The 13,849-nt window shown below is 42.3% G+C and overlaps 1 protein-coding gene across 2 annotated transcripts; it reads right to left on the minus strand.

Moving 5' to 3' along the window:
* Nucleotides 1–6,476: 6,476 nt before the first annotated feature.
* On the minus strand, nucleotides 6,477–11,898 carry LOC119253963 (zinc finger and BTB domain-containing protein 20-like). Of its 2 annotated transcripts, none has more exons than XM_037521183.2 (2): nucleotides 10,246–11,898; nucleotides 6,477–9,934 (listed from the first exon to the last, which is right to left on the minus strand). In XM_037521183.2, exons 1-2 carry the CDS (start codon nucleotides 11,891–11,893, stop codon nucleotides 9,798–9,800), a joined length of 1,785 nt encoding a protein of 594 aa, XP_037377080.1. In that variant the 5' UTR covers nucleotides 11,894–11,898; the 3' UTR covers nucleotides 6,477–9,797. The 2 variants fall into 2 exon arrangements, with proteins under 2 accessions (XP_037377080.1, XP_037377081.1); XM_037521184.2 differs by having other exon boundaries at nucleotides 9,892–10,135; nucleotides 10,246–11,897.
* Nucleotides 11,899–13,849: the final 1,951 nt, after the last annotated feature.

Raw genomic sequence — 13,849 nt, forward strand, 5'->3', positions numbered from 1 at the left:
AGAAAATGGCTCTCTTGGAAAGCTACACGATAATCCCCACAAGTCTTCAAGATTATTCTGTGGAGAAAAGGGGGTCATGTTTCAGTGTCATCTTTAGGGATTTAACTGTATGTTTTCCATTAATATTATCAAATGAATATGAGAAATAAGAGAGTGGAAAGCTGGCTGGAGACATGGGGTTCTCTAGATCTAGTCTCTGGAACTAAAAACATTGGTCTTAAAGCTTGGTTCTTTGGGCACAATTTCCATTTCCAGGATTCTGTTAGCAAATGCACTCACTTAATTACAGGTCTGGAAATATTGGTCAACATTGGAATAACTCATTCTGAAGAACCCATCTATTCTCGATAAGAATCTTCCTAAAATGTAACTGAGAGTCACTTGGCTAGTCTGTCTTGTCTGCACTGAGCTGGAGCCTTGGCAGGTGTGGGAGGTTGCAGGTGGTGGACAACACAATCTCAGAGTCAAAACACAATCTCAGAGTCAATCCAAAGCACCAACACACAGCACACCACTCTGACAGCTCTCCAAATGCCTCTTAGGCACACACTCCAACTTACCTCATTGTACTGGTGTTGACATAAAATACATATGAAATCACTTTGCAGACCACCAAGAGTGGTATGGAATGCTTGCATGGTATTATTACAAGACTATCCTCCCCTCCCCACCCCCTCAACCATTAAATGGTTCCATATGCTTTTTTTGAATGTTAAAATAGTTTTCTCTTTCTTTGCTCTCAGTCTGTTGGCTGAAATCCTTCTTTTCCTCAGTTTACTGCTTTGCTTTGGTGTTGACTTAAGACACCAAATGAAAAAGCTTGTTAAAAACAGGTAAGTCAGAATAGTGTCACTGAATGACATTTTATTTACTCTTCTTTAAGAAGTGTCCATGCGTCTGGATATTTCTTTGGATAAGAGACTTGTTTTTGTTGGTGTTCTTTGTCCTCAGCTGTGCTACTGACAGGTGAGTTGAACTGCATTAAGGAGTTTCCATCTTTCCCAGCCCAGGGCCGTTACCCTACATAGGCACTGACCTCCCAAAGTCCTTTAGTGGGTTCTCCCCTACCTTGGTCTATAGCCCAAACCCTTGAAACTCTCTAGGGTAACATTTCAACATTGGACTATGTGTCAGTGTAGGAAATCTGTTTTTTAAATTTGAGTTTACTTCCATTTAAAACACGTGACTTGACCATGTTTCCAGTTTTTTCCATTTTTTCCATTATGATGTGTCATGGTAATAATGGCCGTATACTGAGTGTTTGCTAAATGCCAGGCTCAGTGTTAATGCATTATGTTCACGATCTGTTTTATCAAACTTTGCCTCATCAGATTTTGCACTGTGTTTGCAAACATGAAAGGATATATTTTGAAGGATATAATCATAAGAAATGGCTGGTTCATTAAGGAATTACTCCATAAATTTCTGAGTCAATGTCATTGATCTTTGAACTTTATTTTTTTTTAGTTATTAAAAACATTTTGACTTAGCTCCCTCTTTACCACTAAATGAAGAGTTCAGTCTGTGTGTGGTGTTTACATATGTACATTTTCTGCAATGAGAGATTCCCTAAGAGAGACAGCCACGTATGTCATTTTTAGTTGGAACATTTCTGTCAGCTATAAATATGCTTGGAACTCAAGATGGTATTTGACATCCCAGTGCTTTCAGTACACTTTCTAGAGCCCAAGAGCTGATGTCCCACCTTCACTTTAGTGGGTATTTGGTTGCTAGGAAGTTGTAACTTTGTCTATGTTAAAAGTGCTCTTGTTTGAAAGTTTAACCTTCTTATTTTTCCTCTAGGCAAGGTCACTGATGAAGGACTTCTACTTTCACATGCTTTTAATCTGACTAAAAATTGATTCTTCACAGTTGTCATCTTATCCTCCGTAGCATTATATATGTATGTTGTTTGTATGACCATAATATTAGTTGACTCATTAATTACGCATGTGACCCTGGGTTTTCTAAGTGTTTTCATTTCGCTGGGTTATTTCCTCTTCTCTAAGTGAGGAGTGGGGCCAAGCACTCACCATGGTCATTTGCAGACCTAGTGGCCTTCTGCCCTCCTGGCCCACAACGCCCTCTCCCCCCAGGACTCTAGTCCAGGCCTCCTCAGTGCATGACCGGAGGGTAACCTGCTTAAATCACTCAAGGCATCAGCAGTCCCACATTTTAAATAGGACAAAGGATCCTGCTCCTTCTCTGCCACAGAAATATGGTATGAGAGTTAATGAGCAAAAATGTTTGCAAAGCACTTGGGAATGCCTCAAAGGAAAGTACTCTGTCTAATAATTAAGGGGCCATGTTGGTGGAGCACAGGCAGTTCAGGAATTGTCTTATGAAATCGGGTGCATTTTCAGATTAGTCAGGTGTCCACAATTTTCATTTCTCTATGTATGGATTTGAAACAATATCATTCAGTAGAAAAGTTAGTATTTTCCCTCTTCATTATTTTCCTGCATTATTACGTAGTGATTCCAAAATGACTTTCAAAATTATGCATGAAATGGATGTGGTCTGCTGATTGCTGTTATCAATGTGGAGAAATGAAAAGAGCAGATGAGTGGTAGGCTTTCCAGGAGAGTCTGGCCAGGAATGGCAAATCCTATTTATTAGAAAGAGACACAAAGTACATAGTAGGCTCTGGAATCAGAGCATGCGGGCAAGCCCCCTTCACTTTAAAAATGACCCATTATAGGGTCTTATGGAGATGCAGGAATCAGATGTAAATTCTATTGTCTTGGCTGAGTGACTTAGGCATACCACTTAACCTCTCTAAAGCCTCAGTTTCCTTATCTGTAATTTGAGAATAACACAGCAAGTACTTGTCTTGAAAATTAAAGAGATAAAACACGGACCACAAAACACAGGATCCCTTTAAGAAACATTAAACCGTTCCCGTCAGCATAAAGGAAGTGACAAGTGAAACCAAATGAGAAAACATTTGCAAGTCATGGATTAAGGATAAAACTGGTTCTGATAATCAATAAAGCAAAGATTGATACTGCAGCTATGTACTTCAGAGTTGAGTATAGTCTACCCTCAGTTACACGTGCTAATTTAAACTAATGATTTTGTGACTAGTATGCCTACAATTAGCTTAGACAGAGGAGTTCTTAGAAAAGCAGCAACTGAGCCCTGGAGGCCCAGAAACTAGACAATGAGTGGAGAAATGGAGGGGAGGAGGGTCCTTTACAGTTCCAGTGGGAGGAGGAGTGGAACGTGCATATGCTCATCTCTATTTTTTTGCTGCCTAATCTTAAAAAGTCGCTTTTCCACTCCTTTTCAAGAACCAGCAGTAACGTTCACTCTACGGTGACTGCTAAGTAAAAAATGGAGAGGAAGAAAGATACTGTTAGGTTATTAGCTACAGAGGGTTCTGCACACAGTGTGAGTGAAAGATACTTCAATGCATCATGACACCCCAATGTGGTTAGTGATGTCTATATTGGGGGCTTAGCAATACCTCATTTATTCTATGGATTCTTTCTCATTCTACCCAAGCTATTTCTGGGCTAAGAAAGGACAGTGAATGCTGTTCTCAGGGCATGCTTGAGAAGCACTGTTCCTACCAAGCCCTCCTATATTCTCAGATTTTCCATATTCTGTTCCAGCACAACAGCCTCCTCTTCAGGAAAGTACAGTGAGGGGTCAGAAAGCTAACACCAGGTGCTTGGTGAGAAGGTAGGTAGCAGGCAGGAAGAAGGAAAGCAGGAAGTAAGCATAGGGCGGGGGGAGTGGCTACTGCCAGGAAAGCGGAAGTGGGTCTTAGAATTCAGGTTCTCTGAATGGAGAAACAGACTGAGACCGAAAAGGGAAAAGGTTCAGTAACAGCAATGCTCACAGGGGCTCATTAGAGCTTTACTGGCCTCAGAGCTTGCCGTCTTCCAGAACAGTCTAGCTCAAAGAGGCCTACACACCTGACACCTGGTGAGTATGACTGCTTGCCAGCCCCCCTCTCCAGTTCCTGGGATGTGAGTGACCCTGCTGCCAGTTTGCTCTGTGAGGCTCTCTAGTGGACGCACAGCCTACTGGGGATGCAATGAATTCACAAAGTATCTGTAGCTTCAGTAAAATATTTTGGCGTGAAGATGAATCTGAGGATCATAGAGAACTTCCTTCATATTATTTGACTTTTCTTACAACTTTATGTGTGTGGTAGAAACACCCCAGAATAGGTGGAACAACGTACTGAAGGTCATCCAACAAGTCAGTAGTGACAGAGCATGTTGCCAGCCCACCAGATTATCTCCTTTTTTGCTTTATGATTATTCTGTGTAATGTATGATGCTGCCATTACACATTACATACATGTTCCTGAAAGGCTCTGCTACTTTTATTATAATAAGATATTATAACACATTACATACATGTTCCTGAAAGGCTCTGCTACTTTTACAACATTTGTGTTTAAGGGCATTTAACATTCATTATATAATCTGATTTTTAGAGCAATCATGTAAGATCTGTATCTTATGTGACAAAATATCAAGAACCTGATTGATTTTAGTATTTCACCTAATCTCATTCAGAAAGTGCTACAGCCTGGCTTTCTTACTTCAAACCTTGTATTTGTTTGTTACTCCACAGCCAAAGCTTTACATGAGAATTATCACATTATCATGATCTCACTGTTATTACTCAACTTATGACAGTTATGTCACTATTCTTGCTGTATCTATTTATATCAAATCCATAGCTGAAAAATCTGGACTGCTCAAAGTAACAAACAAAATTAGCATATGTGCAGAGGATAAAGAGTCACCAACAAAGGGTTGTTGATAACCTGAAAAAAACCAAACATCTACCACTTTTTGGTGAAGAAAACAGAAGCGGGAATGCAGATAAAGTCAATTCCCTGGCAAATATCAAAAGAAAAAGGAAAAGAAATTTGTCTTGCTGAGAAAATATTGCATTTACAGATAAGTCCCTTGAATTAAATTCTCCTGGAAAGCATGTCCCCCATTTTGGAACATTCATTCCCTTACTCAACAAATATTTGTTAAGCAACTACATATACTAGTCTCTATTCCTCTATAAATTTTAAAACAAAAAGTCCAGAGTTAGGATCTAAAAAGCACTGCCTGGATAGCATGGCCAGATAAAAATACACACATCCAGATAAATCTAAATTTCAAATAAATAATAAATAATATTTTAGTATAAGTATGGCATAAGTATTACATGGAACATACTTGGACTAAAAATATACTTGTTTATGCAAATTTCAAATATAACTGGGCATCCTGTATTTCTGTTTTCTAAATATGGCAACCCTAAATCTGGTACTCTCTAAATAAGCCTAATGCCATCCTGGTCAATCTTACTATTAAGTATGCTATTTTGTTATACAGAGCAAGGTAAGAACAAATAGAGCATGGTACCTGAAACAAGCCCATATTACTGTAGAAAGTATTTAATATATAAATATGCAAAGTATTTTGCATTAGCTCAGTGGAACTATACGTCACACAATAAACAGCTCTGGGGAAACAGACTAGTTACCTTTTTTAGAAGTGATTAGACATCCTTATGGCAGGACTGAATTCAATTTTTGGTCAAATATTTATTATATATAAGATATTATGCTGGATATATTGAAGTACAAATCAACCTGTCTGTCTGCCTATCTATCTACCTACCGACCTACCTACCTATCTGATTGTTTCTTCTTTTACAGAGTTCACATTTTAACACCCATATAATGATAATACAAGCCAAGTGCTGTCAAGTGCCAGAAAGAGTACATTCGTCATGGTACCTTTGCAGTCTAGGAGACTTAGTTTACTCTCAAGGGTGAGGGGTGAACTTCCCGTGTCTTATATTGCCTCCAAATAAAACTTACTTACTGTGAAGTCAACCCATTATCCTTAACTCTGGTTTACTTTTCTCAGATACGAAGATTCTTACTGGGGAAATATTAGAGAGCAATTTTATGTAGAGAAGCAATCTGGTGCTGTCCTCCTCTGAATCACTCAGTCCCTCTAGGGAAGTGATTCCCAAATTAGTGTAAGTCAGGACCTGTTGAATCACCAGCTTTTGATTCAGGTCTGAGATAGGTCTGAAAGTTTGCATGTTGCTGGTACTGGGAATCACACTTTGACCACCACTGCTCTTAGATTATTTTTGAATTTTCTCTATTGCTTGCCTTTCACATTCACATTGACACCAAAGCTTATCCTTCTTTGTCCCCTGTCTTTCTCCTTCATCCCATTTCCTTTTGTTTTTTCTCTTGAGGAGAGTGGGCACAGAAGAGTCATACTTTGTTTCATGGCAGGATGGTATTATTTACATTTTTCTCTAATTTTCTTGTTTCCAAATACATCCTTAGCTTTTGGTTTCCTTTCTCATAACTTTTATGAAGCTTTAGTAAAGGAACATGAGAAACTCTAGACGAAATGAAGTTCTACTGTGGTTTATTTGGTAGTAGATAAAGTGTTTAGGTGTGAGATTTTCTTTTGCTTTTTAAAAAATCATTAAGGAATAAAAAATGTTCATTTTATGAAGGAAGTTCAAGGGAAACCCAAAGAGTATTATATTGCTGCAGTATTTGAATTTCATAGATGAAGGAACCACATTTGCAGCTTATTATTCAGAGGTGGGAGACAGAGCAAGGAGACTCAATGTCTTGTTGGGTGGAGGGGGCTAAAGTGACGTAATGACAATTTTTTAAAAAAGTATTAAGTAGTACTTTGTCTTTTATGAAAAGCTCTTATACCTTTATAGCTACTCAAAAGGCAAGAAAATTATTTCCATTTTAAACTCAAAGAAATTGAGGGTTATAAAATTAAGTGACTTGCTTAAGGCCACACATCCAATTAGAGGAACCAAAACTAAATCCAAATAATATAATTCAGTACATTCATCTTTCATGTATGTACTCACCTAAGTTTTAGAGTTATAATCATTATGGAATATGCTTTATAACCAGGGCTCCTTAGTTCTTGAAGGTAGAGCTTAGCCCCCAATGTGGACATGATATATCTCTTATTTGTCTCAAACACTTGCTTTCAATAAATTTGTGGATCATTAGTACAAAGCTACATAGGATTTTTTTTTTTTGGAATCCAGATCTCAGAATTGATTCTCTGCAGTTGATGAAAGCAAGTATTATTTACATTAAACCTTGGAGTTATTGAAGTGCTTGCTAAGCCAGTGGTGATACAGAAAACCCAAATTTCTTTCCTTTTATCTCTGTCAACTTTTCTTGCTAGAATTTCTTTTCAATTAGATTATAGGTAAGATTAATGAAGCTGTCTCTACTCTTCTAAGTATGTTCAGTTCTTTCTAGAATCTCTTTAAACCAACATTTGGCCTTTTTGCTTTGGATTTTTATGATTTCCCCTTGGCTGCTGTATAGTTGGGAAGTTCCCTTCTTTTTTTTTTTAATACTTTCCTTTCCCCAAGATATTGGATAGAACTTTGTTTTGAAATGTGGGCCACAGTGAACCCAGGTCTTGCATTACTTCCATATGTTCAGTCTCTCTTGCTTTTTGGAACTCTAGACCAATTGTTCTTTAAACTTTGTTTGGTTATGAACTCCCTTAGTTAGACAAAAGTTTTGATAAATGGCTCTCTTCTAAACTGCCATTGCTAAATAATTCTGTGGTGAAAGGGATGAGTTTTGCTTCTTTTAAATAGGTGCTTCAGTGATATGTATATATATACACACACACACATTATCGATTATTCCCAGATGTGGCAGTGTTATAAACATCCATACAAAAAACATAACTCACTGAGAACCTGCATAATTTACTGGAGATCTGAAGGCTACACTTTGAGTTAATTCAGGCTTATAAATGACTTTACTTGAGCTTTCGTATCTATGATGTCTACATGTGCAAACCCATTACTGGTTTTCTCATGGGTAAATCTAGTTATTTGGGTTAACCACAGAATCCTTTGGTGAATTCATTGGGTAAAAAAGACAAATTTTGGTAATGCACTCAAAATTTTATGGTGCAAATGTAAATTCTTATTTCAACACATGATCTAAAATAAATGCAAATTCTGTATCTGCTAGGTCTTGTGGAGGAAATGCATGAAAGGGGACAGTAGAAATATTTATGGATTTTAAGACCAGCGAAGTCAACTTTGGCTAAGTAGATACTTGTGTAAATTGGTCTCTTTTTAGCCCTAATTCTTAATATGAAGGTTTATAGAACAGCTACTCAGTTGAAGAAAGAAAATAAACTATATGAGAGCGTTCTGTAAGCCAATTGTCACATAAATAAAAATGTTACTATTTGTCAAATAATGATAATACCTGTACCACAGGAAAATTTACCTTGATTGATCTGATTACTAGTGCATTCACATTTACCCTAAGTAAACGATAACCTACCACTACCTGATATTCTTCCTAAATTCAATAGTGAGTCATATGCTTATTTTAGAGTATGAAAACTATCATCTTTAAGAACAACTGATTCACATAACAGCGTGCACACAGATTTATACAGTGCCCTGACTTGTGCTGAACTGCAAAGAAGGCAGAGTTTATCCTAAGCAATGATTTCAGTTGGGTACTTCCAGGCTTGGTACCTTGTCTGAGTGTCTGGTGCTCTGCTTCCCTTCTACCCCCCAATTTAAATTCATGTGCTTTATGTCCTATTCCTTAGATTCCTGTTAGCTTGAGAAACAACGTTGCTTTGAGGAACTATTTTATTTTCATGTATTGTAACTCAAGTATGCACCTTTCCCCTGGAAATTTATTTATCATTTAATAGTGTAGTCTGATACCAGAGATTTATCACAGGAGTGACTCTGATGATAGGCATTGCAAACTCAGTGGCCATCGCTGGGATAGGTAGGCATTATTTGGTACAAGGAAATCTCTAAAATTATACTTACAGTGACTTAAATGGAAGCCTATCAATAGAGCTTCTAATTCTATGTCTGCTTTATTATGGGGCAATGGCTGGGAGGTCTGGAGATCTTAGCGCTAGAATCAGAGAATCTGGGAGGAAACACCATCTTGCCCAACTGCTCACCTGATGATTGAGTGCCTTCTATGAGATCCCCAGAAAATGATCATAGATTCTCTCCTTGAACACCTCTAATTACGCGAATTCATTTCCTGTGGAGGTAAGCTATCCCTTCTTATAGCAGCTCTGACAGCTAACAAATTTTTCCTTTTACTTGGTTGAAAGAATCCATAGTTTCCAGTTCTACCATTTATAGTCAAATAGAACAAACATAGTATCTCTTCCCTCTTAACCATTTAAATAATGTTAATAATGCTAGCAGCAGCGACCATCTATAGAATGCTTACTAGTACCAGGAATTTTTAAAAGAACTTCACATATATTATGTCATTCAAACCTCAAAACAGCACTATAAGAAAGTTTTATCACTATTATTCCCATTTTACAGACAAGGAAAACTGAAGTATAGAAAAATCAAGTAATTTTCCCAAGATGACAGTTCAGTAGTGGTTAAGTCTACATTTAAGCCCAGGCAGCCTGGACCCAGAGTGCCAGTGTAACTACTACACTATGCTGCCCTTGAAGCATACATGACACGACTCACAAAACACCAAGAGTCTTCTCTTCTGCAGGCTGAACATCCCTAAGACCTTCAACTCACTCACATATCATAGTCTTGTGTCCCTTCACCATCCTAATCATATTCCTCATAATCATGTCCCAGCTAGCCTGTCACTTTTCAAAAAGGTAGTACCCAGTGTAGACTGTGGTCTCTAGATGTGGAAAACAGATAAGCAATAGAAAGTAAAGTGAGTCTAGCACTTCTCTTCATTTCAGGGACCACAGATATGGCTTAAGCTTGCATCAGCCTTGTTTTAACCTTTTCAAGCTGAATTTACTGCAGATTAAAACTCTCTTCCCAGCTTTGCCTATATGACTTTGGGCTGTAATGAGGTGACTGGAATATATGGTCTCCAAGAAGTTCTCCAGTTTTAAACAACCTAGATCAAAGAAAGTATTACATAGTTCAATGGATTTAAGGGATACTGTGCCTGAAAATTCTTTATTATTAGACTTTTCCATTTGGCCCTTCTTGCTCCATAAAGGGTTTTTGTGACTTTGTCTTTTGGTGGCAGGGTCCTGCCCTTAGAGGGCATAGCTGGGCTTCTAGAAGATGGCTGACAGTGGGGTCTCCTTAACATCTGAAAGGTCAACAAACCTTCCCTCTACCTCTGTCCTGTCCTGTCCCTCCCTTCCCACACCTCCCTCACCCTTGCCCAGCTGCCAGGCCTCCAGGGACACCTGCACTCACCTGTGTGTACGAACATGTGCTTGACGTAGTTCTGTTTGGCGGTGAAAGTCTTGTTGCAGAGAGTGCACTCATAAGGCTTTTTTTCACCCTGCCCACTGGCTGTGCTGTGGCCAGCAGATGGGGCCAGGGGCTGTGGTGCTGGCAGCTGTGCAGTAAAGGTCGACAGGCCTGGCTGGGACACTGTCACAAACTGGGTCTGCTGGCCTGCCAGGGGCTGTGGCAGGCTGAAGAGGAAAGGCTTGGGGCCGCTGCCCGCGGGCTGGGTAGTGAAGAGGGCCGGCAGGTAGGTGTTGCCGGCTGTGCCAATGACCTGTGTGTTGCTGGTCAAGGTCAGAGGCATCCTCAGGTTGCTGGTGAGGGTTTCTGTCTGGCGTAAGTAGAGCTGGGTACTTGGCAATGGCTGCCCAATGGACGTGTTGATCGAAGGCTGCTGCAGGACACTCTTGTCGGAGCTGTTGCTGACAGTGATGACAGTGCTGTCCATCTCTACCTCATTGCTTCTTTCCGGGGAGGAGGCACCTGTCTCTAGTTGGTGTGGCTGTTGACCGCCCTCAGCAGGGGCTTCCGCAGCCTGTTCAGGTTGGGTAGGTTCTGCTGCTTGGCCATCCCGTGCTGCTCCGGGCCCAAATTGCTGCTCCACCGAGTCGGGCTCGGTGCCTATGGAGGAGCTGACTCCCGAGTCAAAGCTTTCGCCCTTGGGCTCACTCTCAGTACCCTCAGCTTGGTCAGTGTCTTCCGTGCACTCCTCGGATTCATTGCGCTCCAGGATCTGCACCCTTTGCTGCCCATAGTAGTCATAATCGTCCTCCATCTCCTGCTTGATGTGGATGTTGCCCACCAGGGTCTGGATGCGCACAGGGCGGGGCTGCTTGCGGCAGTGTGTGGTCTCAGGGGTGGTGGACAGGTAGCGCTCCATCTGCTGTGAGCGCTCATGGATGCGTGTGATCCAACTGGGGTCTTCCATGTGGTGGTCCCGGGGCAGGCCAAGGGCAGTCTCATGGTGGCTGACCACCGCACCGCTGTAGAAGGAGCGCTCCCCGCTACCATTCTGCATGGAGCACGCATAGAGTGCTGAGTAGATCCTGTCCACGCTGTGCTGGGGGTGGCTCTGTAGGTAGCCCGACTCGGTGTCACTGCTCTGACCCGATGTGCCTGACTCGGGAGTGCCCCGTGGCGTGTCCTGGCCCGAGTCCTGGATCCCCGGAAAAACATCGCCCACATTCTGTGATACGATGCGCGTGCACTCATCAATGACTGTTTTGATCTGCAGGATGCTGGCGGCCGTAAGGATCTGCAGGGCTTCCGACTGGGAGACGCGCAGCACGCCGCTGTACATGAAGTCAATGAGCTTTTGCACCGACTGCACTGACACCACGGATGGGATCTCGATGTCACTGTAGCCCAGCAGCAGCTTGTCCTGGAAGAAGGGGCTGCCGGCTGCCAGCACGCAGCGGTGCGCGCGCAGCATGCTCCCGTGGATGCGAACCGTCACGTCACAGAAGTGGCCACGGTTGCGCTGCTCGTTGAGGGTCTCGAGCACGGAATTGCTGAAGTTGTGAAGGTTGATGCTGTGAATGCGCTCGGTCATCCCCTTGCAACTGATGTCACCTGCGTGGCAAGACAGACACAAAACAGTGCATGGGGTCATAGCGAACTGACTGCATTCCTAACACCTAGGACTTAGGTGGATAATGCTCACAGTTCTTAGAAGCAGCCCCCTGCAGACACAAGGCAGGAGGGGGTTGTGTAACTGTGGGGAGATGAACAGGCTATTGCACAGGGGTCATGCTGTGGGCATAAATGCCAATGGGAAGAATACTTGAATTTTGCTCCAACAGTGCCCTGGCTATTTCGGGTATTGAATCGATATTAATCCCCTAGAGTTTCTAGCAGGGTTGTCAGTTGAAGTAGAGCCACCTGGTAAATAGATGGGTCATTTGCCTGCTATTCTTACAACTTCAGCAATTAAGAACTGAGAGGCCATGGGACTCCTGTTCTCTTGGAACTCTACCTACACTTTAGACAAACCTAAGCCTGGATCCTTCGGGAAAGTTTACATTTCCCCCAATTTATCAACATTCCTTACTCTATGCATAGATTAACAACAATATTCATAGTTTAAAAGTACCCTTTCCTCCTATTATTTTATGTGGCATATTCCCCAAATTCACACCATGAAGGCAAAAAACTCTCCAACCCAGACTAAGATGTCCACTAAACAGCAGTTGCCCTGTTTTCCAGTTGAGGGGCAGCTATAGAAAACGCAACCTGTTCGCCAAAGGAGCACTTATCCACTGCTTTCTGTATCTCTCTGTAAGGGCAGGACTGGATACAGTGCAGGTTTTCTGATCCCATGCAGACCGGGTAAAGGAGGAGTCAGAGTCCTCAGTAGTTTTGCAGGTTTTTTATTTGGGGTTCACCAGGCATATGGCAGGCAGGGGTGCTGGCTGGGGGGCTGGGAGGCTGGCAGGCCTCCCAGCCCCCAGCAAGTCCTCACTCTATCTGGGCTCTCTAGCGTTCTCTGCTTCTGCTTCGGCTTCTCCTTCAGGTTCTGCTGCTGCTGGCTGGGGCTGCTAGCGTCCCCCCGTGACGCCGCCCTTAAAAGCACAGTCTTAGCTCAGCTGAATCCCATCTACCTATGCCCACACCCTATTCCAGGTGCCCACCATCAGGCATGCATTCAGGACAAGGATCCATCATCTATCCTGATGGCGGAAGGGCAGAAAAGCCTGATATTTTCTTTACCCTACAGTCCACCCCCTCAGGGTTTTCTGCCATACAGTCTATACATATATACACAATTTTCTAAGCAAACAAACAATGCAGCCATGGCCCACAAAAGCAAATACATCAAATAACAAAATACAACATAACAAAATACAACAGAACACAAATAAGTCCAGGCAGGGCACCAACCAAGTGCAAAAGACAATTATTGGTACCAGCAGATGAGCCACCAAATCTGCTGCCGAAGGCACTGCTCATACGAGGGAGGGGAAATCACACACGGCATCTGCTATAACACACCAGGAGCCGTCAGGCTTCCTGGCCTTCTCTGGCTGTAGTCTCGGCTACAAGGCACACACAGCATCCACCCCCAGGATGCACTAGCTCTGGGATTGGCAATTTTATTCTGTTGGGGGTAATCACCAACCCTCAGGGTTTCTGTCTGCAGTCGCTCCAACACTCGGCCTTCATGGCCACCCATGCGACTCACAGATCCCTGCACTCAAGCCAACCCACTGCACAATCACATGGGTAGGGGATCCAAACTCTGCATTCAGCTTGGGCTCCACCCCAAGCCACATTCCCCACCCGTCCCCCAAGGACAGGTTCCTCAGCTCCTCACCCTCACTCAAGAATGAGCAGGGCATCACCCATAGGTGATTTTACGAGACTCACAGGGCTTCAGCATACCCAGGCTGCTTAACAGCCGCTTTAGGGCTTCTCAACTTAGCATCAGTACCAGCTTTTGCCACCTTAGTTGGCTTTTCTCCTCCACCTGGCCACTGGGCATACACAGGCTGCTTTTGGCCATCTAGGCCCACTGGCCACCCCCAGATTCTCAAAAAATAAACATAACCTGCTAAGGTCCTCCGCCTTC

Source organism: Talpa occidentalis, unplaced genomic scaffold, assembly GCF_014898055.3.
Source record: "Talpa occidentalis isolate TD23 unplaced genomic scaffold, MPIMG_talOcc4v2.1 talOcc4.250, whole genome shotgun sequence".
NCBI lineage: Eukaryota > Metazoa > Chordata > Mammalia > Eulipotyphla > Talpidae > Talpa > Talpa occidentalis.

Bases quoted from the DNA above. Each gene is read 5' to 3' on its own strand.
- LOC119253963 (XM_037521183.2), bottom strand. From the start codon at position 11,893: ATGACCCCATGCACTGTTTTGTGTCTGTCTTGCCACGCAGGTGACATC. The intron at 9,935-10,245 runs GTGAGTGCAGGT...TCTTTGATCTAG, and splicing joins GCACATGTTCGTACACACAG to GTTGTTTAAAACTGGAGAAC.